Source organism: Bidens hawaiensis, unplaced genomic scaffold (genome assembly GCF_021521415.1).
Source record: "Bidens hawaiensis isolate Kalapana, Puna unplaced genomic scaffold, B.hawaiensis_p1.1 tig00017562_1, whole genome shotgun sequence".
NCBI lineage: Eukaryota > Viridiplantae > Streptophyta > Magnoliopsida > Asterales > Asteraceae > Bidens > Bidens hawaiensis.
Genome location: NW_027492652.1, coordinates 286,084 through 312,714, shown reverse-complemented (window position 1 = coordinate 312,714; position 26,631 = coordinate 286,084). Strand labels below are relative to the sequence as shown.

General features: G+C 35.6%; 1 protein-coding gene across 1 annotated transcript; it reads right to left on the bottom strand.

Moving 5' to 3' along the window:
• Positions 1-13,846: 13,846 nt before the first annotated feature.
• On the bottom strand, positions 13,847-24,322 carry LOC143554123 (uncharacterized). Its single transcript, XM_077043976.1, has 4 exons — positions 24,294-24,322; positions 14,359-14,493; positions 14,018-14,285; positions 13,847-13,890 (listed from the first exon to the last, which is right to left on the bottom strand). The coding sequence occupies exons 2-4, from the start codon at positions 14,482-14,484 to the stop codon at positions 13,847-13,849; spliced, it is 438 nt and encodes a 145-aa protein (XP_076900091.1). The 5' UTR covers positions 14,485-14,493; positions 24,294-24,322.
• Positions 24,323-26,631: the final 2,309 nt, after the last annotated feature.

The window sequence follows — 26,631 nt, the reverse complement described above, 5'->3', positions numbered from 1 at the left end:
AAGTATGAAAGTAAGAACGAAGGTATATAATTACGTATGTGCAAAAGAAAGTAAAAGAGGTTAAATATGTAATATAAGAACGTATTGTATGTTACTTGTATTAACTAGAACTCACTCAGCGTAGCTGACTTTTAGTATGCACGCATGTGAGTAGAATGAGGCAGCTCGCTTAAGGGGAGTGGTGAATAAGGTACTGGCATCGCAAGAGTCAAGACGTTTATTAGTTTATGATTTTAAGACAATATGTTATTGAAGACAAATTATGGATTGATGTTTAATTTTTTATTAAAGTTTTTATTTTCCGCAAACGTTTTTATTAACTCTGATTATTAGAACTATGTGAATGAGTAAATCCAACGTCCAAATGTGAGGCACCGGTAACGGGGCCTTACAAATGTGTAGTTAGCGGTTTAGTTTAAAATTTTATCAAAACCATTTCAACCAGCCCGTCGAAATTCTGTGGAAAATCATTTTCCTTCTATTTTATAGAGAGGTCACAATCCAAATTTTACCCATCATATTCCAAAAGCTTAAAAACTAAATAATCAGATTTAGGTTAGCTATTATTAATCAATTACCACCAATATACATCTCACTAATTGACACTTAACCAACCAAACACTTAATTATTGATAATAAATAATAACTAGGTAACAACCGTCGCGTTGCGGCGGTGCAGCGACGCGAATCCGGTCTGTATCAGTTAGGTATCGGATTATGTCACAAAAACTATGTTACAACATGTCACGAAGGCATGAACCAACACGGATTTGATCAATGTCGATGGTGTTGACACAAAATGGTACACATAAATTAGTAAGCTTACCGAAACTATCTTCCAACGCGTCACGAAGGCACAGACCGAAATGAATTTGATCAACGTCGATGGTGTTGACATAAAATGGTACATATAAATTAGTAAGCACAAAAAAATCAACAGGAAAGAAATATATAAAAAAAAAAGAAAGAAAGAAAGAACGAACAAAATTGACTTGGCCCTTAAGAAACCTATAAGAATTTTGAAGAGTAAATTTAACCAAAAAAATAGGTTTCAAAGGAGAGTTGATAATGCACAAAGCATACCTACAAAGTTTTTAGCAAACCACCCTTAACCATCTCACCACATGTGAACATTGCTAAATCCCTGAAATAGTTTACCTAAATGCTTTAGGTATCTTTCATAAAAAGACTTTGTGGCACCAAAATAGGATTTTTATCTATAGTTATAATATGTTATAAGATTAATTAACCTGAAATTGAAGAACCTAATCAAATCATGAAGAATATTAAACAAAACGTGTAAAAAAATCCCAATTGTGAAGATCTCAAAACATACCTGCAAATCAATTGCCGATGTTAACTATTCGAATGCATTTGATTAACATACAATTATTGGAGGAACAAAAAAAAGTTCTAGTGGTAACTCTAAACAATCTTCAGTAATATTCAAATACTGAATCCTTTGTTCTTCTAAATCAACTGCTTTTGCTCTTAGCTATGACGGTTAGGGTTTGGGTTTTGATTAGTCTACAGTAGTGACGAAGGATGGAGACGGTTGATATGATCTAATGCGAAGCGGAAGAGAGAATATGTGTAGGAGGAGGCTGTGTGGAGAGAGAGATAAAGAGAGAGAGAGAGAGAGAGAGAGAGAGATAGGAGGGCCGTGGATGAGAGGTTCTAACCGACATGAGGGCTTTAAATGTAGACAATTAGATAGATAGATAGATAGATAGATAGATAGATAGATATTTGGTATAAAGAATATACACATGAGAGGAAAACTTAGTTAAGTAATAAGCTAATATGTCTTAGATGTTGATAAGCATACTAATAATGTATATTTAAAACAAGGGACAATTGCATATTTCCCTTTTCAAACCCTCCTTAATTGCATGTATACCCAGCCTAAAACTTTAATGGCATACTAGGTTTTCACTCGTGAGCGCCACAGGTGAAAATATAAAAATATCCAATAAATGTATATAATTTCAAACGATGAGATATTTTTTAATATGTTTTTTGGGACAACAAGATGATATGTAATTGCAATTCATATTTGTGCGAAAAGAAAATACTAAAAAACATAAACTTACAAAAACTGAAGATGCACAGTACAAAGTTTAAAAACATAATTTAAAACTTGAAAATATAAAATGCATAAACTACTAACTATTTCATTGTAAACCATATTTGTTGTCTTGTTTATAACTTTACCGTGATTATCCAAAATAAGCATTTTAATACATCTCTACTCTTCATTCTTGATAAAACCACATATAGCACACCATGTATAAAAACTTAGTCTCTTAAATATATTCCAAGTTTTGTTAGAGATTGGCCTTAACTTTTGTTAATGGTCATTACAAAACAAACTAAAATGGAAAATTGTCTTCTCTTGAACTTAAATAGAAGTTTCTTAAATGAATGCGTTAAACCACTACGAATAATATAAGTTTGATGACCGATATTAGTACCTGAAATTACTTTTACCATGATACGGCGCCTTTTAAGATGAATTACTTAAAAGTCTAGTTCTGTTACATATATTGTTCTTTTAATCAATATTCCTTAGTAACATTATTAGCAGCCAACTTTAAGAACCAATATATGGTTCGACATTCCAGAAATTTTTAAACTGTTTAGAAAATTTGATGAGTATATAGCTAGATCGAAATCGTCGCCAATACTATAACTAAGGTACTCAACTTGTTCTCAACTTCTTCTCCGGTAAATAATAATGTTTTTGTAATTATATTTAATTTCTAACGATTGTCATCCACTTACATGATACGAGCTGAATATTCAAAATGATCAACTAAGTATAATAATACAACCTAACATGATTAGCTAGAATTGGCCCTACCCAACCCAATTCAGCTTGAATCTAACCTGTTAATGTAAAACGATATGTAATTGGTTTGGTTAATAAGTTACAATGCAAAGCGATAAAAATGACCGATATAAATGATAAGCTTTAATTTATAGAATGATTCTAATCTTGAATTGATCGATCTAAAAAAGAGAAATGAAAAATTCACCAAAACATGCTCCCAACTAAATACTCAAAGTTGGAATACCAAACAAAAAGTCTTGTAAAATCACAACTCCAGGCATATCTAATGAATCTGCATAGAATAAAAATGAATAAATATAGACTGTGTAACTAATAAACAATCAAATAAAAAATATGACAAAAAAACTTATTATTAAGACTATAACATTTTTTGTCCAACATGGAGAATAACCTAAATTTAGATATAAACACCTAATTTTGCTATGAGTCAAACATGGTCACCATTATACAATTCTAAACATAATTTTGCTATGAGTCAAACATGGTCACCATTATACAATTCTAAACATAATGGATAAGGCATAGTTGTCTGGAAACACTATCTCATCCTTCCATTATTTTCAACAAATAATTAGTGTGTTAATATCAATTACAATATTAACCTGACCTTTGTTTTGTGCCACTTTAGTTAATTGGTATATATGGAGTATTCTGAATAAACAAATGATCAAGCTTATGCCACTTACAATGCAAAAGGTTAAATATATAATTAACCCTTATAAACAAAAAAATAATAATAATTGGTTGTCAAGTCTTTGCAAAAAGGTAAAAGGGTATTTCAAATTTATTAAAGCTCAAGTCCTTACAAAAGGATGTCAATTAAAGAGAGCAAGATCTATATCCTTGTTAATATATATTTATATAAAACTAAATCATACATTTAACTATAATTATAGTGTACTTAAAAAAATTAGAAACCTTCGATGTAAATGGACTATGAAGACTTCTTAGCCAAAAGAATGTTTGAAATTAATTTGCAATGTTAAAAAGGTATTAGTGAAAGTAATATTAAATAGTTGAAAACGAGTGAATTAAAATAGGAATGTATAATATGCATATCATTGTTACACATTTGCACTATTCTAAATATATATTTTCAATACTAAAAATTGTCATGGAATGGCCAAAAGGCATTTAATTAGAAAAATGTTACGTAAAAGTAAATATAAAAAATATTAAAAATTGTCAAACAATGGAATGGTCAAAAAACATGTAATTAGGAAAATGTCATGTAAAAGTAAATTTATGGAAAGCTTAATTAAGTATTTATTATTAGAAATTTTACAAAAACGGTTGACTAAATAACTAATTTAAAATCGGAATGCATTTAAATAAATTAATACAACATGCAAATTATTAGTTGACTAAATAATTACAACTTAGAATATGGATATCAACTGCTTTGCGAACAATCAACGACCTGTTTTCACCTAGCAAAACATCATGCTTCGGGATGCACGTCTTCCTCACATATTTGAATTATATTGCCCTGTTACATTATTAATGTGAAGAACAAAATAATTATTACAATGTTAATAAGGAATACAAAAACGGATTATGCTAAGTTAAGTTTTTTTATATAAGAATGTTTTTTGTATATAAGAATACCATTTCATCTTGCAATATCATTTCTATAGACCAATCTTCTCCGAGCTTGTTATTGTCCTTGAGACGCCATAGTTTCAATATATGAACCTTGAGGACACAATCGTTTTTAGTCACAACTAACTGGTTCAACATCGTAATGTTTGATGGTTCCAACTTCTTGTTTGAGAAAAAATCAAATTAAAGAAACGATTTAACATTGAATAAAGAATAATAAAATATATAAGTAGGAACAAAATTATAAACCTTGCAAACAAACAAATAAGATTTTGATCAAGGCAGTGAGAAGGTGTGAGAATTTGTGTGTGTGAATGAGAGTATATATAGATAAATAGAATGTGTTTGAATTTTGGAATTGTTCCATAACAAAGGAAGGTATAAACAGAGTAAATTTAGAGAATAAAATTAGGGATTTTTGAATGACCGTGGACTAATCATTCATAAACATTAACTATTATAATTGATATTTATTTATATTGGTCGGAACTGCTATGATTAATGAAATATGAATCACCATTCTCATCCATCTAAATCCATCTAAAATTAGACCCAATAAAGATGACTTTAAATTTAAATCCGTAATAACTTCTTAGGTTGTTATGATATGAATCAATTCCAATACATCTAAAAATAAACCTAATTATGATATATTTAAAATTTAAATTTAAATTTAAATTGTAACCACTGTGTAGGTTGTTTTATATTAAATCCTATAGATCAAATAAGAGTTAAACATTAATCATACTAATTAAACATATTAATCAAAATAAAACAAACTGACATTTGGTGTAACACAAAGTAATAAATCGTTTAATTGATAACAATAAATCGTTTATTATATCTTACTAATTTGTTTTTTGTTTATTAACATTAACACAATTTTAATATAATTGAACAGTAATTATCAATTACAATATTTACAATATATTAAATATATTTAAAATTAGAATCAACCTCATATATTTAAAGTCTCAATCGTTCAATTTAGAATCAGTCAATCGGTCAAATCTGTATTTATAGTAACCCTTAAGGATCCTTAATCAAATCCTTAATCAAATGATATACGATAATATTTTAAAATACAGATGTTCCGTAATTAAAGAATTCCTTAATCAAATGGGTGATGTATTCCTAATTCACATAAATTGATTACGAAACTGAATTTATACTCCAATGATTCAATTTTGAATGAGTCAATCGGTCAATTTCATAAATAGAAGATTAGAACCAAATATACTAAAGTTAAATCCGTAATCTCTGTATATTGAATCCGATGGATGAAATACCAATTAATTATCTAATATCTAAAATACCTTAAACCTGGTGGAAGCCTAAATTTGTGAATGAAATCAATCAAAATAAATAAAAAAAAATTAGTTTTAAAACCTGATGATTAAAGCGACCGGAGGTAATCTTGATGGTGAACAACTTATCGATGATGGACGATGAATTTTACAGATAAATGAATTGAATGTAGTTATAGGTGGAGCATGATGGAACCGTTCGTGAGAATGGATTATGTTATAGTATACCGAATATTATAAATAATAGAAATCGTAATTAATTAATAGTTATAATTATTAAATATTAAATTAAAGAGAATCATTAAGGAGAATTGATTCTATCTTATTTTAATTTGTTTTTGATTTATTTTATTAACATGAAAATTAGACAAGTGATAGATATACATGGAAAGTCTAAGCAACAACCAATAGGAAGAGTGGAAGTTGAGTTAAAGCCTATTGGTTTAATAATATAGTTAGATTTCTTCATTCTTACTAATCTGATAAAATTACCCCTTAAAAAATTTAAAAACCTAAACAAAAAACCTCTATTAAAATTCCTCCAAGTATATTGCCCATCGTCCCAAATCATGATCCTCCTTTTACTCATCCCACCATTGTCGATTGCATCCTCTACGACCACCATCAACATTCTCAGTCACATCACTCAAATCTCGCTGTTTAACCTCACTACCAATCGCAATCACATTATCAACAAAAGGAACTCGAATTATGAATGATTTGTTGTAAAATTACGTACCTGGAGGATGGATTCGATCAATGATGCAAACCTGTAATCATGATTTCAATCTTAGTTTCTTGAACAATTGCCTGGATTAATCTCTGAATCGTGAATCACTTTCAGATAAACCTATTTGCGGGTAACACGCAATGATTTATCGGATAAGACAGAGATTTTCTGTAGATAGAATTGGATTTTGATGATTCTGTGAATGTGATGAAGAACCAGAGAAGAAGTAACCGTCTTCTCTGTTCTGCATATTCGATAGAGAGAAAAAGAATACATCCAAGGAATGAAAACACTGATTAATATAATCCAAATCCAATCCCCTATGAGCCCAAATAATTAATTAGAAGCCCATTTAACATTACACTTAAGCCCAAGTATACAAACAAATAACAAAGCCCAAATAACATTATTGTTAAACAAGCGGTCACTCCCGCGTCACCTAACTCATTTAATCTCTAACGTTATTTCCTCCATCGACAAGTTAATCCAATAACACTAAAATATCCAACAATCCTCCCCTATTTTAGTGATATCCATGATTAGCTTAACCATCATCATAGAAACGCACACGTATGCATAAATGAAAATGTCCTACGGATTGAATTTTCATCTTAGTAAATTACATGATCAAAATATTCGAATATCGGGGTGTCCTATGAATTGAACCCTTTCTATCCATTTGAATACTTCAAGGCAAAATACACATGCGTTCATAAATCCAAATTCCACTCGACACAATATTTTACTAGCCTGTGTCCTAATCCTTCAAAGAATATATCAAAGCTCAAGTCCAAAGCTTCTTGAAGCGGCTAAACTTCATATTCTTATAGGTAGTTTATTATTCTCGCACCCGCACTGCAATTTATCAATGAACTATTAAGAAGCTATACTTCAACCTACTTTATCTCGCGGTCTGAACACAAACCTTGGGATGTTTATGATATTGTGTTCCAATATCTATATGACAAGCTTTCCACATTGAATTCAGCATCTAACGTTGTATTAGATGGGAATTGGGTGTCTTGACATATAATATTAACGTATGGACTTTAAACCCATCCCCATGACTGATATGTTAACGAGATCTCTTCCTAACTCTTTAGTTAGATCATCAGCCAAATTATACTCATATATTACAAACCAACTGATATCACACATTGCATTGTATAATATATAACCGTCTAGACTTTCCATTATACATTTGACATTGTCATTACTATCCCACCTGATAGATTTTGGTGATATTAGTTTGACCATAATGGAATTTTGTAATCACGGTTTCTTAGCCATTCAACCACTTTTATCAATTGTTGCAAATGCTAGAAACTCGAATTCCATTTTTAAGAGATGCAAATTCATTCTTAATTACCTAAGAAATGAACCTCCCCTAAGAGAGAATACACATCTATAGTTAAGCAGTTTGTTTACTACATCAAATATCCAATTAACTTTGAATACTCTAATTGTGAAATAAAATCACCTTGATTAGACATACACTTGATATTAGGATCTATATATAGGAGTTCTAATCGAAGAACAATCAAATTGATTGAATTTCTTCAATATAATGAAATCAAGTCATATATACCATTGTTACTCCCTTTTATTATTATACCTAGGATAACAGCAACCTCCCCCAGATCCTTTATATCAAAACTAGAATATAATACTTTCTTTGTCTAATCATTCACTCAAACCCGAGTAAGATAACAAAGAATCAATCATTTCCTTCAGGATTCTATATTTCTTTTCACTCCAAAATAATTCACATGCTTTGAGATGAAGATTCCATACAAACAGATTCAATAGCAAACGAGACATTTATATTAAGTTTAAACATTCAATTACACATATATCCAAATCCAAAAGATTTCATGTCGAGATAAGATAAACTTATACCAAAATTATTTAAAACAACCCACACAAGAGATTCTTTTTAATCTCTAAAACATACAACACATAATCCAAAACAAATGTTTTCCACAAGTAAATGCAAGTCTAACTTTTACAATGCCCATCCTAAGTACAGATCCATCTTCAACCGGTTCAAATTCTTCAAACCATTTCAGATCCTTGCATACTTGACTCGTATAACCCGAGTCTACACACCGTGCAATCATGTCATCCTATACATAATGGAATTCAGAAATAAACGATACATAATTCTTAACATAATTATATTTTGAAACCATTGAACTTTTAAGTCCAATAACAAACCCAAAACCAGGGTTTTGTTTATTTCACACCAAACGGTTTCTCGACTTGTATACTTCTATTGGTTGATTATTACCGAGGTCATGGCCCATCAACCCCATGTTTGTACCATATGGACAAATATTTTAATACCATTTTATTTATTTCTCATATTATATTTCATATGCATGCCATAAGATAAGTCATGGTACTTAGTTATAACATAAGTCGTATAAACACAATCCTCTACCAAAGCAGATATTATATACATGTTACTTCTTACCATTTACATGAATCAGCCCCCAATATAATAAATTAATTATTTAATCAAAAGGTTTAATGGGATGCATATCATTTAATCAAAATGATGTGAATTACCAGGCTCATAATATTTAATCAACAAATGTTTGATATGTGGCCCTAACCAACATTTCTGAATTGAATTCAGTATTACAAAAATTTCCAAGAAGCGTTGATTTCTAAGTGTTGAAGGGATTTAATTTGGTATTAAACAATAAAAAGTAAAATACACCACTCGTATTGTATATTACACAAGTCTTATTCTAAACCACAACCCATGGTTATTTTACCTTGTTTTCCACCCATTTGTATATGAATTGATGATATTTACTTAATATAAATTTGAACGGATTCAATCACCAGACTAAACCGTCTTTCAAATGACTTAAAACGATTCAATCATCAGAATAAACCGTCTTTAAATGACTTAAAACCAAGTATTTTGGAAATATAATTGATAGCATCTTTCATAAAAGCAATCATCTTCCATCTTGAATTATTTAATCTTTGTAACTAAAACTGGATGAATTTGTGAATTAGAATTTCCATCAAAATTAGATTTAACAACCAATTAATCACCAATTTACGATTTAAGGATCCTATATAAAATCTAATTATACCACAGGCTACGAAATAAGCCCTACATACGAACTAGAAATTGATTCTCGTAATTAACCTCCACTTAATCAAATTCAACCCAAATAGGTTTATCTTTGTTGTAAAATTACGTACCTGGAGGATGGATTCGATCAATGATGCAAACCTGTAATCATGATTTCAATCTTAGTTTCTTGAACAATTGCCTGGATTAATCTCTGAATCGTGAATCACTTTCAGATAAACCTATTTGCTGGTTACACGCAATGATTTATCGGATAAGACAGAGATTTTATGTAGATAGAATTGGATTTTGATGATTCTGTGAATGTGATGAAGAACCAGAGAAGAAGTAACCGTCTTCTATGTTCTGTATATTCGATAGAGAGAAAAAGAATACATCCAGGAAATGAAAACACTGATTAATATAATCCAAATCCAATCTCCTATGAGCCCAAATAATTAATTAGAAGCCCATTTATCATTACACTTAAGCCCAAGTATAAAAACAAATAACAAAGCCCAAATAACATTATTGTTAAACAAGCCCGCACTCCTGCGACACCTAACTCGTTTAATCTTTAACGTTATTTCCTCCATCGACAAGTTAATCCAATAACACTAAAATATCCAACATGATTCACTAACGAAATCGTCCATTAGCAAACGAAATAATATCATGATTATACGCTCCTCATTGTATAACACGAATCTGCTTCTCGAATCGACTACATCAAATTAGATCAGATCCGACTTGAAGCAAAACAAATCTGATATGCTATTGAAGATTTACCTTGATACTCAAACTCAAGTGAAGATTGAATCAATTTGAAGCAAAAAGTTGAAATTTGGATCAAATGTGAGGTAATTCCGAAAGGGGGTGGTTGTAAGTCTAGAAACTCGTCGGAGACGGTGGCTACGTTGGTTTCTAATTGTTAGCTCAGTTGGATTTGATTATATTGGCTAGATAAGGGCACTAGATAATTTTTTTTTAAACTTAAAAAGATTGTAAATTTTTAATATTAAGATAAATAAAAGGATCAAATTACAATAAAGAGGCGGGTAAGCGGACAACAAGCTGTCGTTGCCCCCTTTTATATAGTAAAACCGATCCTATTGAAAACAAAGTTATCGTTCTTCGACGTCGTTGAGTTACTGTGCATGACTCGCTAAACTCTTTTAAGAAATGTAGCAGTATTGGTGGCAAGAGACCAAAATGTTTCGAAAGCAAAAGGAATGAAGGCGTGTTGATTCTCAATTCAAGCCTTCTTGTTCTTGCAAATTTTCCTGCTTCTACCTTTAACACAACCTGTCTAGCAACAAACCCGGTGTCCCTAATCCCGACAAGAGGGGACGCCCAAGTAAGGTCCACACAAGCACGCTTCCCCCCATCCAAATGCAAGAATGCCCGCAAGTCGAAGAATAAACCTTCATTCACGCGGATCCGATAAGAAATTCACAAGAGCCTTTTTTTTGCCGAGATTCCCGCCTGTTTTAACACATAAAAAAAACATGTCTGGCCAAATCATGTCTATATGAAAAAGAAAGTTTGTAATTTTCATTTCTGATTGATGATAATACTCAAATTATTGGGAAGAACATATTACATTATTTTGTTTTTAAGGTGAAAATGGTTTTTTTTATATGTTTTTAAAATTTATAAGGGTAAAAAAGGTATTATATAAATTATTCTCAGTAAAATAAATTAAAATGAGTAAATTTGCATTTTTTTAATTGAAAGAAGAGGAAATATGTTACTAAATTTTTGAACTTGATAAATAAGCCATACAAGAGATTTGGAGGGGGAATATGTCATTGCCGCAAATTTAAAACAATAAACTTCAACTTAATAGTTTTTATGTAATTATCAAAATATTTTCTTGTAATATGCTTTGAGGGCCGGGCCGGGGGGTGTGCGAGCCGCACCCCCGGCCGGGGGCACGTAAGTTTTTGGGGCCCAAACTATTTTATGCATATATGTTTGATATATAAAAGATCTTGAGTCAAACGATATCGTCAATTGGTCGAATCGGTCGTTAATTTTGGTGTTTAATAGTCACCGGAAAAATAGGTTCATCACTAAGAGGCGGATCTACGGGAGGGTGGGGGGGTCCACTGATCCTCCGACCGGCTGAAGTTTTAGTATGATGGAAAACTCAGCCAAAAAGAATAGAGGATCCTCAAAGTTTTTCCTGCCGGAACTGTATTTTAGAAAGAAGATAACACTATAAATATTTGATATATTATTATGTTGAGTTTTTTACTAAGATGGGGTGTAGGGAAAAAGTATTTATCAAAATAGGGATTTTGAAAACTATTTACTAAAATAGGTTTTTTTTAATGTAAAGTTACCTTTTCTCACATTCGATAAAAAGGCTAATCAATTTCCTATTTTCTTTAGAATACGTCGAAGATTAGTTTAAACTGTTTTTCAAATTTTTTTTTTATTTTACAGAATTGATTTAAAAGAAGCGTTGTACTAAGCCTCCATTTGTAACTACTGATAACTAGATAAGAAACCCGACGCGTTGCACCGGGCGAAAAGGCTAATTGCAGAAGGTACTGGTCGCCAAACATTAGAATATTTACATTACTGAAAGTAGCATTGAGCAACAGTTTTTAGCATCATCCCGACATTTATATTACAAAAAGTAACTACTTAGATGATGGCTGTTAATGGTCGCTAACCATTATTGGTGCGAAGACTATTATGGTGAGAAAATTGCAGCCACGTATCGGGTGAACTGTAGGTGTTGCTATTTGGTAAGTGAAGCTTATCTGCAATATAAGGTGTTATTAGTTTTAGGCGGTGGTGTTCTTCAGAGTAGTTGGCAGCCAAATATAGTTGTTTTGTTTACCTTCGGTTACCCAAAAAAATAGAGTTGCGTTCAGTGATATTACTCGTTGTTTCCCTCCGGTGAAGATGGGTGATGGCCTGCATTTTTTGGCTTATGTTTATCTATGGTATTTAAAAAAAAGGAAACAAATTATGTAAATGTGTTGTCATATGGGTACCTGCGATTTGTTGGTGGGGTCTATTTTTTGAGTTTTTGGCGGGAGTTGTTGGTGGCAGGTGTGATGTTTGTGTCTCCAGGTTGGCGGTTGTTGTGGTTGGTTCTGAGATGCGTGTGACAACACAGGTGTTTGATTGTCGGTTGATGTCACGGTGTTGCTGAATTCCGAATCGCTTTCGGGTTCCTATTAGTTTTCTGAATGATTCTGGACAATCGTCTGGGTCTGGGTATCCGTGTCGCTTAATGAGAGCTTCGCAACTTTCGCCAACCAATTTAGCCATTATGTTGTCGAAGAACATTGCAGTTGTTTTTCCGGTATGGTCCTCGAGGGTTGCAGACACGCAGTACCTGTAGTTGTGTGTGATGAGGTGTAGATGGTAATATGTATGATAGTTAGCTATATTTTTATGACGTGCTAACCTTGGTATAACGTCTGTCATAACAGGGTGGTAGTAGCACTTGTAAAAATCCTTTTTCTCTGCCGTACTTGTGCCTTTGTCTGAGCTTGTTGCTTCGGTTTTGAAGGCTCTACCGGTACACTGATTACACGAGGTGTAGTACCAAGCTTTATTTTCACCAGCAATGACGTCTGTTATGGTTGCGTCACAATAGAATTGCTTGCGCTGTGTGAGAGTAAATATGTATTGAGCGGTGTCTTTGCATTTAAGAGAAGGATGTTGACTTACCGTTGTTTCTTTGTTGAACAGATCCATGGCTGTGGTTATGGTTACATCTGGCTCATGTGCATTTTGTGCCTGGCCAGCAGGCATTGTAGGGGGTGGGTAGTTTAGATCTTTGTAGCTAAGTATGCCATAAAAGAAAGAAATAATTTAGTTCAATGTTGTGAGAGCTATAGATTTTGTGAATGAAGATGTAAGATATATATACCTGTTGATTAGTTGTGGCAGCTCAGGGATATTTGGGTTAACAAATATGCATGTCGATAGGGTTGAGCTGAGCTGCATCGCTGGATTGAGAGAGTAGCCTATGAATTGCTGCACTTTTGTTGAGGTGACAGCGACAACTACAGGTGGTTCTATGGCTGGTATTTTCGATTCGTCGAAGTTTTTACGTATTTCAGGCCATAAAGTCACAAGTACAGACTTGTTGCTATTTTGTGAAAAAAAAGTATGATGAGTGGGGAGGGTTTGTAGTAGGTAAGAAATCAGAACATTGTTTTTGTGTAGATGAATATTAATACCTGCCGTTTTTCAGCTCCAGGTAGGCCTTCCTTTTGTCTTCAGGCTCATCAGAATGACGAATGACGAACAGCCACAAGGCAACCAATGTAATCTGGTGTTTAAATGTAAGATTAGTATGCATATAACAATAATGTCAACAGTAGTTGTCCATTGTGAACACAACAGTAGTTGTCCATTGTGTATATGATGGCAGTGTCGTGGAAAAAATAACAAAGTACCTGTTAATAGGTCTTTCTTGTCTACACGGGTTGTCAGTTCGTCATACGGGAGGAAGTTGAAATTGTAGAGAGGTATGTTTTCTCCCTCAATTGGAATTGTCTGTTTATAGTTTGCTAAGATGATGGATGCATTGCATGCAACTGTGCGCATCGTATATCGTTTTCCAGTGCATATGTAATTCTGAATGGAGTAGCAGTGGTTTAGATGGAGACATTTGGTAAGCTCTTCTGTGTTTTGTGCGGCTGTGGCAGCCTCTATTGCGTCTCCCTAGAAACGTGTCTGTTATTATTTATAACATAATGAAGTAGTAGTTATGGCTGGAGATATAAAGTGTGCTTACCTTACTATCAACTAACAGGAAGCATGTTTCAGGGCGTTTAAAAGGTTGCCATTTTCGAACAATCCTGACCTCGAGCGGTGACCCGTTTGTGCCGTCGCGTATTTCGGCAATATGCTGGATATTCATGGTTGGTAACTGCAAACAAAAGAAGGCAAACCAGATTAAAAAAAGGCCTACATAATTACATAGTACAGTACGTTGCGGATATAAATAAACCAAAACCAGGCTTAAATACAGATGCATTTGTTACCTAATTTATTAGTTAACAAACCAACTAATTTTTAATATCTATATAATTCAGCATATAGTCATACTGATTATGGCAACATGAACGTTTTGTAACTATCGTATGTAAATAATGTTAATGTAACTTTGACTGTACATGCGTATTCCAATTAATACGAACAAATTCTTGTATATAGGCTAACAAACAGCAAAATAACAAAACTATTAGGCTAGTTAGCTGTATAATTTAAAATGAGAAAGATGTAACATGTATATCTAATTACTATCAATCTCGTGTAGGAAATCAGAGTAGACAATGTTTCTTGTTTGGTGTTCGTTATCATTTTCGTATGGCTCTATAAGTATTTTCAGTGCATTTGGTGATGTTGCTCTTGAGAAGGCAACATATATTGTCCATGACTGAAGACCGGTTGAGGGAGGTACACACCAATTTTGTTTAAAGACTGGCCTTGGCTTTTGTTTATAGTCATTGCGTAGCACAACTTTACGGGGAACTGCTTCCTTTTGAATATGAATGGTTGGTCTTTGTTATCCGAAGATAGGAAAATTCTTGGTATATAAACTTTATGTCCGACTGTTGTTCCTGTTATGACCTTTGCCACTATAAGTTTTGGTAGAAGTTGTGTTATTAGTAGCCTTGTTCCGTTGCATAAACCTGATTTTTGGTTGAAATTTCTCAACATGAGTATAGGAACATTAACTTTCAGCTTTAATTCATGCTGAGGGAAGGCAGATATGTGAAGTGTGTTCAAATACTCAGTTGGGTATATTGTCGCAATATCTGTATTTTCGTTTGCACGTGGGACAGCAATATCTGTGCTTAGGTAAGTAGTTGGGTTTCCGGGTAGCATGTTGAGGATAATCTGGTTAATGTAGTCGGCTGTTTTATTTTTGGGGCAAACTATTGCCTTCTCTGCAAGATCTGAAGGTGTTGGTTGGCTAAGGGAATGTACATCATAGATGTACTGCACAAGGTTTAAGATGGGGTCCTCACAATTCGGGATAATATATTTTGTTGGTATGTCAATGACGCATGAGTTTTCATTTTGGTCGTCGTGTTTTTTCCCACATAAACCGTTGCCGATGCTTAAGAGCCAGTCCGAGAAATTTTGAACCTAAGTTGCAGTTTCTGAATCCATGTTTGGACAAAGAACACGCATGTTTTGAGTAAGTTTGAACATCTTAAATTTTGGCCACAGGTACGATCTAGGCAATGAGAAGCAAATGATTTCCGACTTTGTAGCTTTGCGCTTTACAGGGAGTGTTTGTCTAAAGTCACCACCTAACAGAACTGATTTTCCACCTAATGGGTCTTTATTGTTGTTTTGGATATCCTTGAGTGTCCTGTCAAGAGCTTCGAAGCATCTGCGATCACTCATGGGTGCTTCGTCCCATATAATCAGAGTTGTATCTGCTAGAAGCTGGGATAATTGAGTATTTTTACTGACATTACAATTTGTTTTATCAGTAAGGTCGATTGGGATTCTGAACCTTGAGTGCGCGGTTCGACCAGATGGGAGCAATAACGACGCGATACCATACGCGGCAACAGCTAATACAATTTTTCCCTGACCGCGTACAAAGCTGGCTATTGTAGTCCATAGAAATGTTTTCCCAGTTCCTCCATGACCGTAAACAAAAGCTAATACTTGGGTATTTGCTTCTAAACATGAAGTCACATACTCGTATACGGCTCGCTGTTGCGGGTGCAGACTTTGTAGGTATTCGTTGTGTTGTTGTAGAAGTTTTTCACGGTCATAATGTCTCTCCTCCATTTGTAACTTGTTTTTTAAGGTACGTATTAAGTTTGTGTTTGGCATTGGCAGTCCGTGTTTAGTGAGTGATGAGAAAGTCGAATGGGAGTTTAACAAAAAATCGAGTTCGTATAATACATACTGGTGTAGTGTGTCATCTGCCACATGGTCTTCGACACCGCCAGCATAGACGTCGTTATTTCTGGTAATGTCCTCTGACATTGGTCTCCACTGATTCTCGAACAATTTGATAGGGTTAGCCACCTCACAATGTAACAGTATGTGCGAAAATAGAGAGCATAACTCTTTAGGTGTGGCCCACGCCTTAGCTTCCTCTAATGCAATTGACCATTCACTATCATCCGCAAGCGAGCCTAAGCTTTCGCCTGCGGCGCGATAAGTAACATGTATGATGCCATTGACTGTGCGGATGTCAGTGAAAGATTTGCAACCTGTCTGGCGATTCAGTAGCATGCGTAGGTAAAAAGTTTCACCACAAGAAGGGTGAATGTACACAAGTCTTCCTATAGTTGCTACTGTTTTTTGTGTTCGTCTTATCCATCGCTTCTCTCTTCTGTCCCACTTATACTCTGATAGATAATCGATATACCTCAGATGTTGTCCACTTGGATCAGATTCATTGTTGGTAAACCATTCTGTCAGCGTTGTCCGATGAACTGCTGGATTGTTGACCACATTTTGTAGTTGCTGTCGATCCCTTAAGCTAACATTCTGCATATTTTCAAGGTGTACAGCTAGAACTTGTACGGCTGGGTATCTGTGATGTATAGTGAAATTGAGTATCCTCCAAGCCGCTTCATGTGGACATATATATCTTCCATCAACAAAGCTGTCGATTTCGTTGGTGGCTGTTGTTAATGTATTCTGAACAGGTGTGGTCGATGTAGAGGGTTGAGTGACTTTAAAACGAATGCGATCGGACCCTTTAGATATATATTTGAATAAATACTTAACCATCATATTCCATCCGCAATACTCTACGTTGATATGCGTGTTAAAACGTAAGCAAAGGCTATCGTTATAAGGGACAACGTATGCATTGTCGAGATCTATTCCGTTTTTTTACAGAAAACCCACGGTCTTTTATAGTGAATGTAACCATTCTTGTCGAACGAAGTTCTTGGTTGATAACGCTTTGGGAAACTTTTAGAACATTTTCCACCGCTCATGCATTTTGAGCCTGGTTTTGCTAAGCCACAGGGCCCGTGCATCATTGATTCTGTAATAATTTTGTATAAATCTGCCTCTGTGTTAGGGTCAGGCACAACCGCAGAGATGTAACGATCGACGTTCTCAGGGTTGGTTATTCTATCCACAGCAGACACCCATATAAGCATGTGACAATGTGGCAGGCCTCGTTTTTGGAACTCGATAGTATACAAATATGAAAGTGTGTAAACAAAATTACGTCATTTAGTGTGTTAAAACTGAGTGACAACATTAGTAGTTCAGGCATTTTAGCATGTTACACAAACTTACCAGCAACAACAGTTCCAAAGAGCCTATCATGTTTGATGTATGAACGAAACGCCTCAACTTTAAGTTGGAAGACCCTGCTGATTATGTCAGGCCTATCGTTAGCCTTTAGTGTTGGGTACTAGTTCATATATCGAACAATCTCAGGCCAATTCACGTTGCAGGTGAAAGTTATGAAAAACTGAGGGTTTCCGTACACACGACAAATTGCAAGTGCATCATGATAATGCTTATACATGTATCTGGGTCCTCCAGTAAACGATGATGGCAAGATTACACGTCTGCCAACGATTTGACCTTCAGTATCCCCTTTAGCAATTGCATCGTGAACGCTTTGGAAGATATTCTGTTCGGAACAGGTTCTGGTTGGCACGTATGTAATCAAGACGTTCTTGTTCAAGGCTTATGAATGCATCTAACAAATATTGTTGGAAAAGGCGCCCACCTCTTAAAGTTATTGAATAACGGTTATGCACGACAAATTTTCATAGGGCCCTCCCGGAATTCCTTCTAGGGCCTGTTGAATAATTTTTATGGATTCTCATCATTGAGAATTCCATTCGAAAAGAAAAAGAAAATGATCTTTATTATGATAATCAAATGGAGTCTTTACTGTAAAACTTGACTCAAATAATGATATAGAAGTAAGAAACTTTTTCAAGTATAAAGATTTGTAATGATTCTTTATGGATTGAATCTTTGGGAAGTTTTGGGAAGTTGGAATTAGTAAGTCTATCTTATTGAGTCACTTGAAGAGGCAGAGTCAAATAGATTTTATTTATCAAATAGATTTTATTTATATTTATTTAGAATTTCTTTATTCATGTGATTTCTGTTAGTTATGTTATTTCTCTATTTAGATTTCTGGATATTTCTGTTAGACATTTTTTGAGATAGAGATTTATATCAAAATGTTCCATTCATACAAAAAAGCCGGGGTCTTGCTAATATTTATTCATAAAAATATTGATTATCTATGTAGCTGTAGCTAAGAAAAAAGAGAAATAACTATGTCTCTGTACCGACTGAACCAATGACTATTCATGATTCCGCAATTGAATCAATTCCATACTGGTTCGAAATTAGAGGAATGTTATGGTTAAACTTCGTTTAAAACGATGTGGTAGAAAGCAACATGCGACTTGAAGGACACGATCCGTTGTGGATTCTTATTCTTACATCCACCATTTTATATAGGAATGAAGGTGCTCTTGGCTCGATGTCGTTTTTCTATTCAACTAGAACCCTTCTTTTTTTATTGGGTTGTAATTGTAATGTAAATAGTTTGCGATGGAACTCGAGTAGAAAGTATTGATTAATTTCTCAGGGGCAACGATCTAGGGTTAATGCCAATCAATAAATTGGAACAACTTCGTAAGTATATCTTCGATATAGACATAGAAATTGAAAGGATCCGATTCGAGCAAATTTGAAACAAATTTTAAATCCCAAAATTTTTGTTGGAACGGCTAAAACTTTTCGATTCACAGTGTATCGCGCACGAATAAACCATCGGTATGATTCTTTGATAGAAAGAAATCACAAAAAGGGGTATGTTGCTACCATTTTGAAAGGATTAAGAAGAACCGAAGTAATGTCTAAACCCAATGATTTAAAACCAAGATAAAGGATCCCAGAACAAGGAAACGCCACTTCAATTGTCTCACGGATCCAAATACAGAATCCAAATCTATTTTAAGGAGGAATTTAATGACACGACATGAATTCAAGTCCTGGATTTTAGAATTGAGAGAGATCAAGAATTCTCACTATTTCTTAGATTCCTGGAACCAGTTAAATTCAGTGGGATCTTTCATTCACATTTTTTTCCACCAAGAACGTTTTATAAAACTTTTTGACTCCCGAATTTGAAGTATCCTACTTTCACACAATTCACAGGGTTCAACAAGCAATCGATATTTCACAATCAAGGGTGTAATACTCTTTGGAGTAGCGGTCCTTATATATCGTATTAACAATCGAAATATGGTCGAAAGAAAAAATCTCTATTTTATAGGGCTTCTTCCTATACCTATGAATTCCATTGGACCCAGAAATGATACATTGGAAGAATCCGTTGGGTCTTCCAATATCAATAGGTTGATTGTTTCGCTTCTGTATCTTCCAAAAGGAAAAAAGATCTATGAGAGTTCTTTCCTGAATCCGAAAGAGAGTACTTGGGTTATCCCAATAACTAAAAAGTGTAGCATGCCTGAATCTAACTGGGGTTCGCGGTGGTGGAGGGACTGGATGGGAAAAAAGAGCGATTCTAGTTGTAAGATATCTAATGAAACCGTCGCTGGAATTGAGATATTAATCAAAGAGAAAGATCTCAAATATCTGGAGTTTGTCTTTGTATATTATAGGGATGATCCGAAGGTACGGAATGTATCATCAAATATTCAATATGATTCCACAAGATCGAGTTTCGTTCAAGTAAGGGATTCTAGCCAATTGAAAGGATCTTCTGATCAATTCAGAGATCATTTTGATTCCATTAGTAATGAGGATTCGGAATATCACACATTGCTCAATCAAAGAGAGATTCAACAACTAAAAGAAAGATCGCTTCTTTGGGATCCTTCCTTTCTTTAAACGGAAGGAACAGAGATAGAATCAAACCGATTCCCGAAATGCCTTTCTGGATATTCATCAATGTCCCGGCTATTCACGGAACGTGAGAAGCAGATGATTATCATATGCTTCCGGAAGAAATCGAAGAATTTATTGAGAATTTTACAAGATCCGTTCGTTCTTTTTTCTTTGACAGATGGTCGACTAGCTTCTATCGCTAGCGCTTGGACTTGGAAGCAAGCTAAAGCTACCTTGAATCAAATCAATCAATGAATGAAAAAGAAAACCGCTTACCGAGAAATAGAAAGGAAGGACAAGTTGGTTTGAGGACCCGTTGGTCAAAGGAAAGGGGTCCTGATTCCGGGACGGAGCCGTATGACGCGAGAGTCTCACGTACGGTCCTTTGAGAAGGGTGTGATACCACCACCTATCAGGCCCGACGAGCGGTCCACGGAGCTGCATCCCTACTCACCTGGTCCATGCACATCGCTCTCTCTAGGAGGTTGGCCGCCTATCCTAGATCTTCCCATTTCAAATAAGATCCCGGGCTCGATCCGTTTTAGTATCAAGGTGATTCTTTTTCCGTTCCTATATATATGGGTCCGTGCAGCATTTCCACGATATCGTTATGATCAATTAATGGGACTTGGCCGGAAAGTGTTCTTGCCTCTATCATTAGCTCGGGTAGTCCCCGTTTATGGTGTTTTAGTCACCTTTCAATGGCTCCCTTAATGATGTGCGAGGAATTGCCCTATTGAGTAATGGGAAGCGGGCTACTCCCCGAAAATGCCCCTACCTAGGTTCATTTGTCGTTGGGGCTAAAAAGATTCCTTGATCGTTCCTAGGTCTTTTATTCCATTATTTTGGATCACCGTATTATTTCACTCACTGAGTTCTGTAGCGCTTTAGAGAAATCGGGATTACACCCTTTTTTATATCCCTGTCACAGAGTTTGGCCAGTCACGCTTTGGCATATCATGAGATCATTAGTTTATGCACGTGGTGGAGCGGGCAGTCTTATGCCCAGATAATCAAAGAAATGAGTAAAACGGCCAAAAGGCAGAAGAGGCTTTTTATAAGTCCATTATGACGGTTCAGGAGGCTAGAATCGTTGACTTTGAGGATGAAGCATAGCGTTTGCTTAAGGAGGAGTTCGCATATCTTTTGCCTAGGAGTTGCCGGCTGGTCTACCCCTCGGAGACGGGTAGATCATCAGTCTGACTACTAATAAGGCCAGCGGAAAGCAAAGCCTTTTCTCACCTGCAGCAAAGGAGGTGGTGACCAAGTGAAGACCTTCATGGCCTTACTACCATGGTATCTCAGGAACATATTTAGCTTTCCTCGCTAGGAGGCTTTAGGTAATGCAACGGCCTCAGTCAGGCCTGTTCTTTACATCTTTTTCTTTTCCGAGTTTGAGAGTTTAACTTCCTTTCCCAGTAATAAGTTGTTGTTTCGACGATCACCGTTGGATACAAGACGCATAGTAGGAGACCAGCCACGATCTCCGTATATATAGGCTTTTAAGCTTACTAATACGCTATGGACGACCGTCTCTGCAGTGTACGACTGTATCAAAATCATCAGCACCAGATTAACCTTCGTGAACGATCGCACCCATGCTGTTAGGTACAGGGGAATCATATGATAACTGGCTGAATTGTATAGGCAAACACTAAAATCAGGGACGGTTGGTTGAACATAGATCCCTAGCGCAACGAAAAAGCTTCACCAGTTCGTTATGCTCATCTAAAATATCCACTATAACTTTAACAATATCCTCACTTAGTCGTCCATCTTCGCAGTCAGTAAACTGGCTAAGTCTATTACGAATCTCGTTGGAAGTATCATAAATATACATTTGTAAAAACCTTGGTGGTTGATCAGCATTCGGGCATAGGCTGCCGAGCCAATGAGATACCTGACCTTCAACCTTAAAAACATAAGGACCAGATCCACAGTTTACTGACCTATCGACTTTCGCACCAAATGAAGTCATTGCGAACATTGAATTATAAGCGCGTATGCCGTCTAGAAAATGCTGGTTTTCAAGGAGAACCTTCATCTGTGAAGGCGGCTCGATAGGAAGTCGTAACGACACCCTACCACCCTTACAACATTGGTTATACCGAGGCCTTCTGTTGGATGGAAAGGAAGTAAGTCGTTCCGTAGACCAAAAAAGTGCATCGCAGTACTCGCAAACCAAATTGCAGTCACCAAGATCGTGAGATGTGCTGACGGAAGACGAATCGCACATACTGAGGGAAGGGTTAGACCGGTTTTGTAGGTTATTGTGTGCGCGACTAAACAAACATACCGAGAATTTGTTTGCACGTAAACCCATAACAACACTCTTATGATTGTCTACAACGTGTTCACCTGCAACTAAATCTGGTGCATTTACTAAAAGTGAGCTGGAAGCTAAGCTTCGGTTGGATCTTTTCCGGGAAGACTCAGGGCCAATAATATCCATAGATGTCTAAAGGGCTGGAGACTTACAAACTCTAAAGCAACAGCAGACAACTATATCCAATCAATGCACACAGTAAAAAAAGTTTCATCGACTAAGACTGTTTGCCTAACATTTAAAAGCAAATAACTTTACACTGACGAACCTTTATAAGCAAACAACTTTAGACTAACTCTATAAATTTGAACTATCTTAGAAACTAAGTCCTTTTGGTCAGTTGATACTGCATTAACAGATCAGAGTTGAGGTTCAAAAACTAATTATTAAACAAACTCATGCTTTATATTTGAACTGTATAAGATACAAAGTCCCTATGGTCAACTAAGGATGCACTAATAGAGCTTAGAAGTACACATGCTGCTTTAAATCTAATAATAACAAATCTGGAAGCACACTGGTTGGGGCTGGTTGTCAAAAGTTACTACCGGTTTACGTATGGATTCCGGTAAGGATGTTTAAAATACTGAAAATAATTTTGTGTATGTGGAAAACGTTAACCGGTTTTAAGCCGGTTTTCTTGGACAACGTTATAAACTGGTTTCGAATCAACGACGTCAGTTGGTTCCAATCCGTTTGCTACGTAGTCTGTTTTAAGTCGGTTCCGATCCGTTTGCTACCTAATCCGTTTCAAAACGATTTGGTTTTCGGGTTTGTTTAGTGTACCAGGTTAGCTGTCCAACTCTAGTGTTCTGTCAAAAGAAACTTTGTGACCATTGTTGATGAGGAAGTCAAAAAACTGCTAACTTAAAGCTTTAGTATAAAAGAATTGTTGATCAGTTATTCATGTATGTAATAGAAAACATGGATATTATGATAAACCTATAACTAAAACATACCTGTTACAGCAGAGAGAGAGGCCACGGCTGATGAGAACGATCCAGACGACATGACAGTCAGCTTGGTCGGGTTCCCCTTTAGGATGTATATTAGTGATGGGGATTAGGGTTCTTGAGAAACCGAATAATATAGAGGGAGAGAGGCTCACATTTATGTGAGGATTTAGGGTTAAGTTATGTGATGTTAATTAGTCTCTTCATATTTATATACATCCAAGGGAAACCCTTGATTAGCAAGAAAGGGTAATTTGGTCCATCAACAATTACCTAGCTAATATAATAATAAGGTATAATTTAATTAACTTTAATCTGTTATAATATAAATGATCATGTAGGCCATACATAAATATACATATCCATATATGTATTCTTACAAGAATTTCTTGTTGCTAAACGATACATAAGAAACACAGCCTTGAAGTATTCATAAACCCTAGGTTTTAAAAAATATTCAGCAGCTAAGAATCAGAACGATCAACGTAGAAATTCCACATAAACATATGTTTGGAGAAGGTCGGTTAAACCAAAAAACTAAGACAGAAACATGAAATAGAGACTCACCAGATAATAGATGAAGAGATGTTTGGGTTTCTGAACTTCGATGCAGACAGAGAAGAACCTTAGTGAAAAAGTTTATCAAAAGGCATGATACAGGTGTAATGCACGTGGAGGCAGAGGCGGAAGCCCCCTCACTATGTATGGGGCCCACAAATAAAAGAATAGACGGGAAAGCTTTTGACTGAAAGACGATTCAAAGCCTCTGCAAATATCCAAAAGAAGCAACATGACAACAACACAACACCACTGGGCCATAGCAAATATAAAAAAACATTTTGTGTAGAAAAAAATTATGTTTCAAGAAAATAACAAACGCAACTGCGAAACCATAAGAAAACGAACGTAGGTGTCGATTACGAAAAAACGTTACCAATATGAATGTAGTTCGATCAGAATTGGTTTAGTTTGTCGCAGTACCAGTTAATACCGACACTCATATAGCTTACGATACTAAAAAAATACTCTAGTTTCAACACAACTTTGTTTTCAACAAAATTTATACTGGATTGTTGAGAAAAAAATCAACGCAGCTGCATTTTTAAATTTTTTTAAGTTAACGAATGCAAGTAATTTTAAATGTATCAATCAATCAATCAATCATGCCTAGTGAAATCCCACCGACAGCAAAGCTATAAGTAGGGTCTGGGGAGGGTGGGATGTAGGCACACCGTACCTCTATCCAAAGGAATAAAGAGGTGGCTTCCAGAGAGACCCTCGGCTCTAAGTACATGTGTATGAAGCAAAATAAAGGAAATCAAAGTTTAACAATTATATAAAAACTACTACTAATTATAATAATATTAACAATAAGTTCACAGTTTAACAGCTATATAAAAGCTAATAATAATAATAATAATATATGTAAGGGAAATACCATTATGGTATGTGACCTAAATAAGTAAAGTCTAAGCCCTAAGGTATTCAATTCTCTCTAAAAATCCTTAACTTTAATTCTACTTCTCCACGAATTCCTATCCTCAACCATGTCCTCGGAGAGGTTTAGGTCTATCAAATCATGCCTAATCCTCTCATCCCAAGTCAATTTCGGTCGTCCTCTACCCCTCCTCCCCTCTATAGTAATGTTTTCTACGGATCTAACAGGATTCGTCGTCTGTCTTCTCTTTACATGTCCAAACCATCTCAGTCTCCACTCTCTTATCTTGTCTGCTATGTTCACCACCCCTAATCTCTCGCGAAACACAACGTTTCTTATTCGGTCTAGCCTTGTGTGCCCACACATCCAACGTAGCATTCTCATTTCTGCTACCTCCATCTTCCGCACTTGTGCATTCTTGATGGCCCAACAATCTGTTCCATATAGCATTGCAGGTCTAACTGCCACCCTATAGAATTTTCCCTTTAGTTTAGTCGGGAAACTCTTGTCGCACAATATACCTGTGGCTGCTTTCCATCTACACCATCCTACCTGAACTCGGTGGGTCACATCACTGTCTAATTCCCATCGCTCTGTACAAATGATCCTAAATACTTGAACTTCGTTACCTGCGGGACCACCTGCCCTTCAATTGTGATCTGTGCGTCTTCATTGTCGTTTATCCCACCAAAATCACAGTGGAGGTACTCCGTCTTAGATCGGCTAATCTTTAAACCTTTTGTCTCTAAGGCTGTTCGCCACTCCTCAAGCCTCATGTTTAGATCTTGTTTTTTTCTCAGCAGGTAACACAATATCGTCTGCGAACATCATGCACCACGGGAGAGTCCCCTGAATCGACTTTGACAACTCATCCAAGACTACTGCAAAAAGAAACGGGCTCAACGCTGACCCCTGGTGAAGACCTACCTCTAAAGGAAAGAAATCAGTATCCCCACTGGCGCACGGACACTTGTTTCACTCCTGGTATACATATCCATAATTATCTCTATGTATTTCCTTGGCACTCTTCTACCCTCCAAGCACTCCCAGAGCACCTGTCGTGGCACACTATCGTACGCCTTTTCTAGGTCAATAAACATCATATGTAGATCACGCTTCTTCTCCCTATACTTTTCCATTAATCTTCTTATAAGGTGTATTGCCTCTGTGGTGGAACGCCCCGGCATGAAGCCAAATTGGTTGACCGTAACTTGAGTTTCTCGTCTAAGTCTAACCTCAATCACTCTTTCCCATAGCTTCATAGTATGACTTAGTAGTTTGATTCCTCGGTAGTTACCACAACATTGGGCGTCTCCTTTGTTCTTATAGATAGGAACTACAACGCTGCTCCTCCACTGGTCTGGCATCTTACCTGATTTGAGAATACTATTGAACAGAGTAGTTAACCACATGACTCCTTCCTCCCCCAGACACTTCCACACCTCGATGGGTATGTTGTCTGGGCCA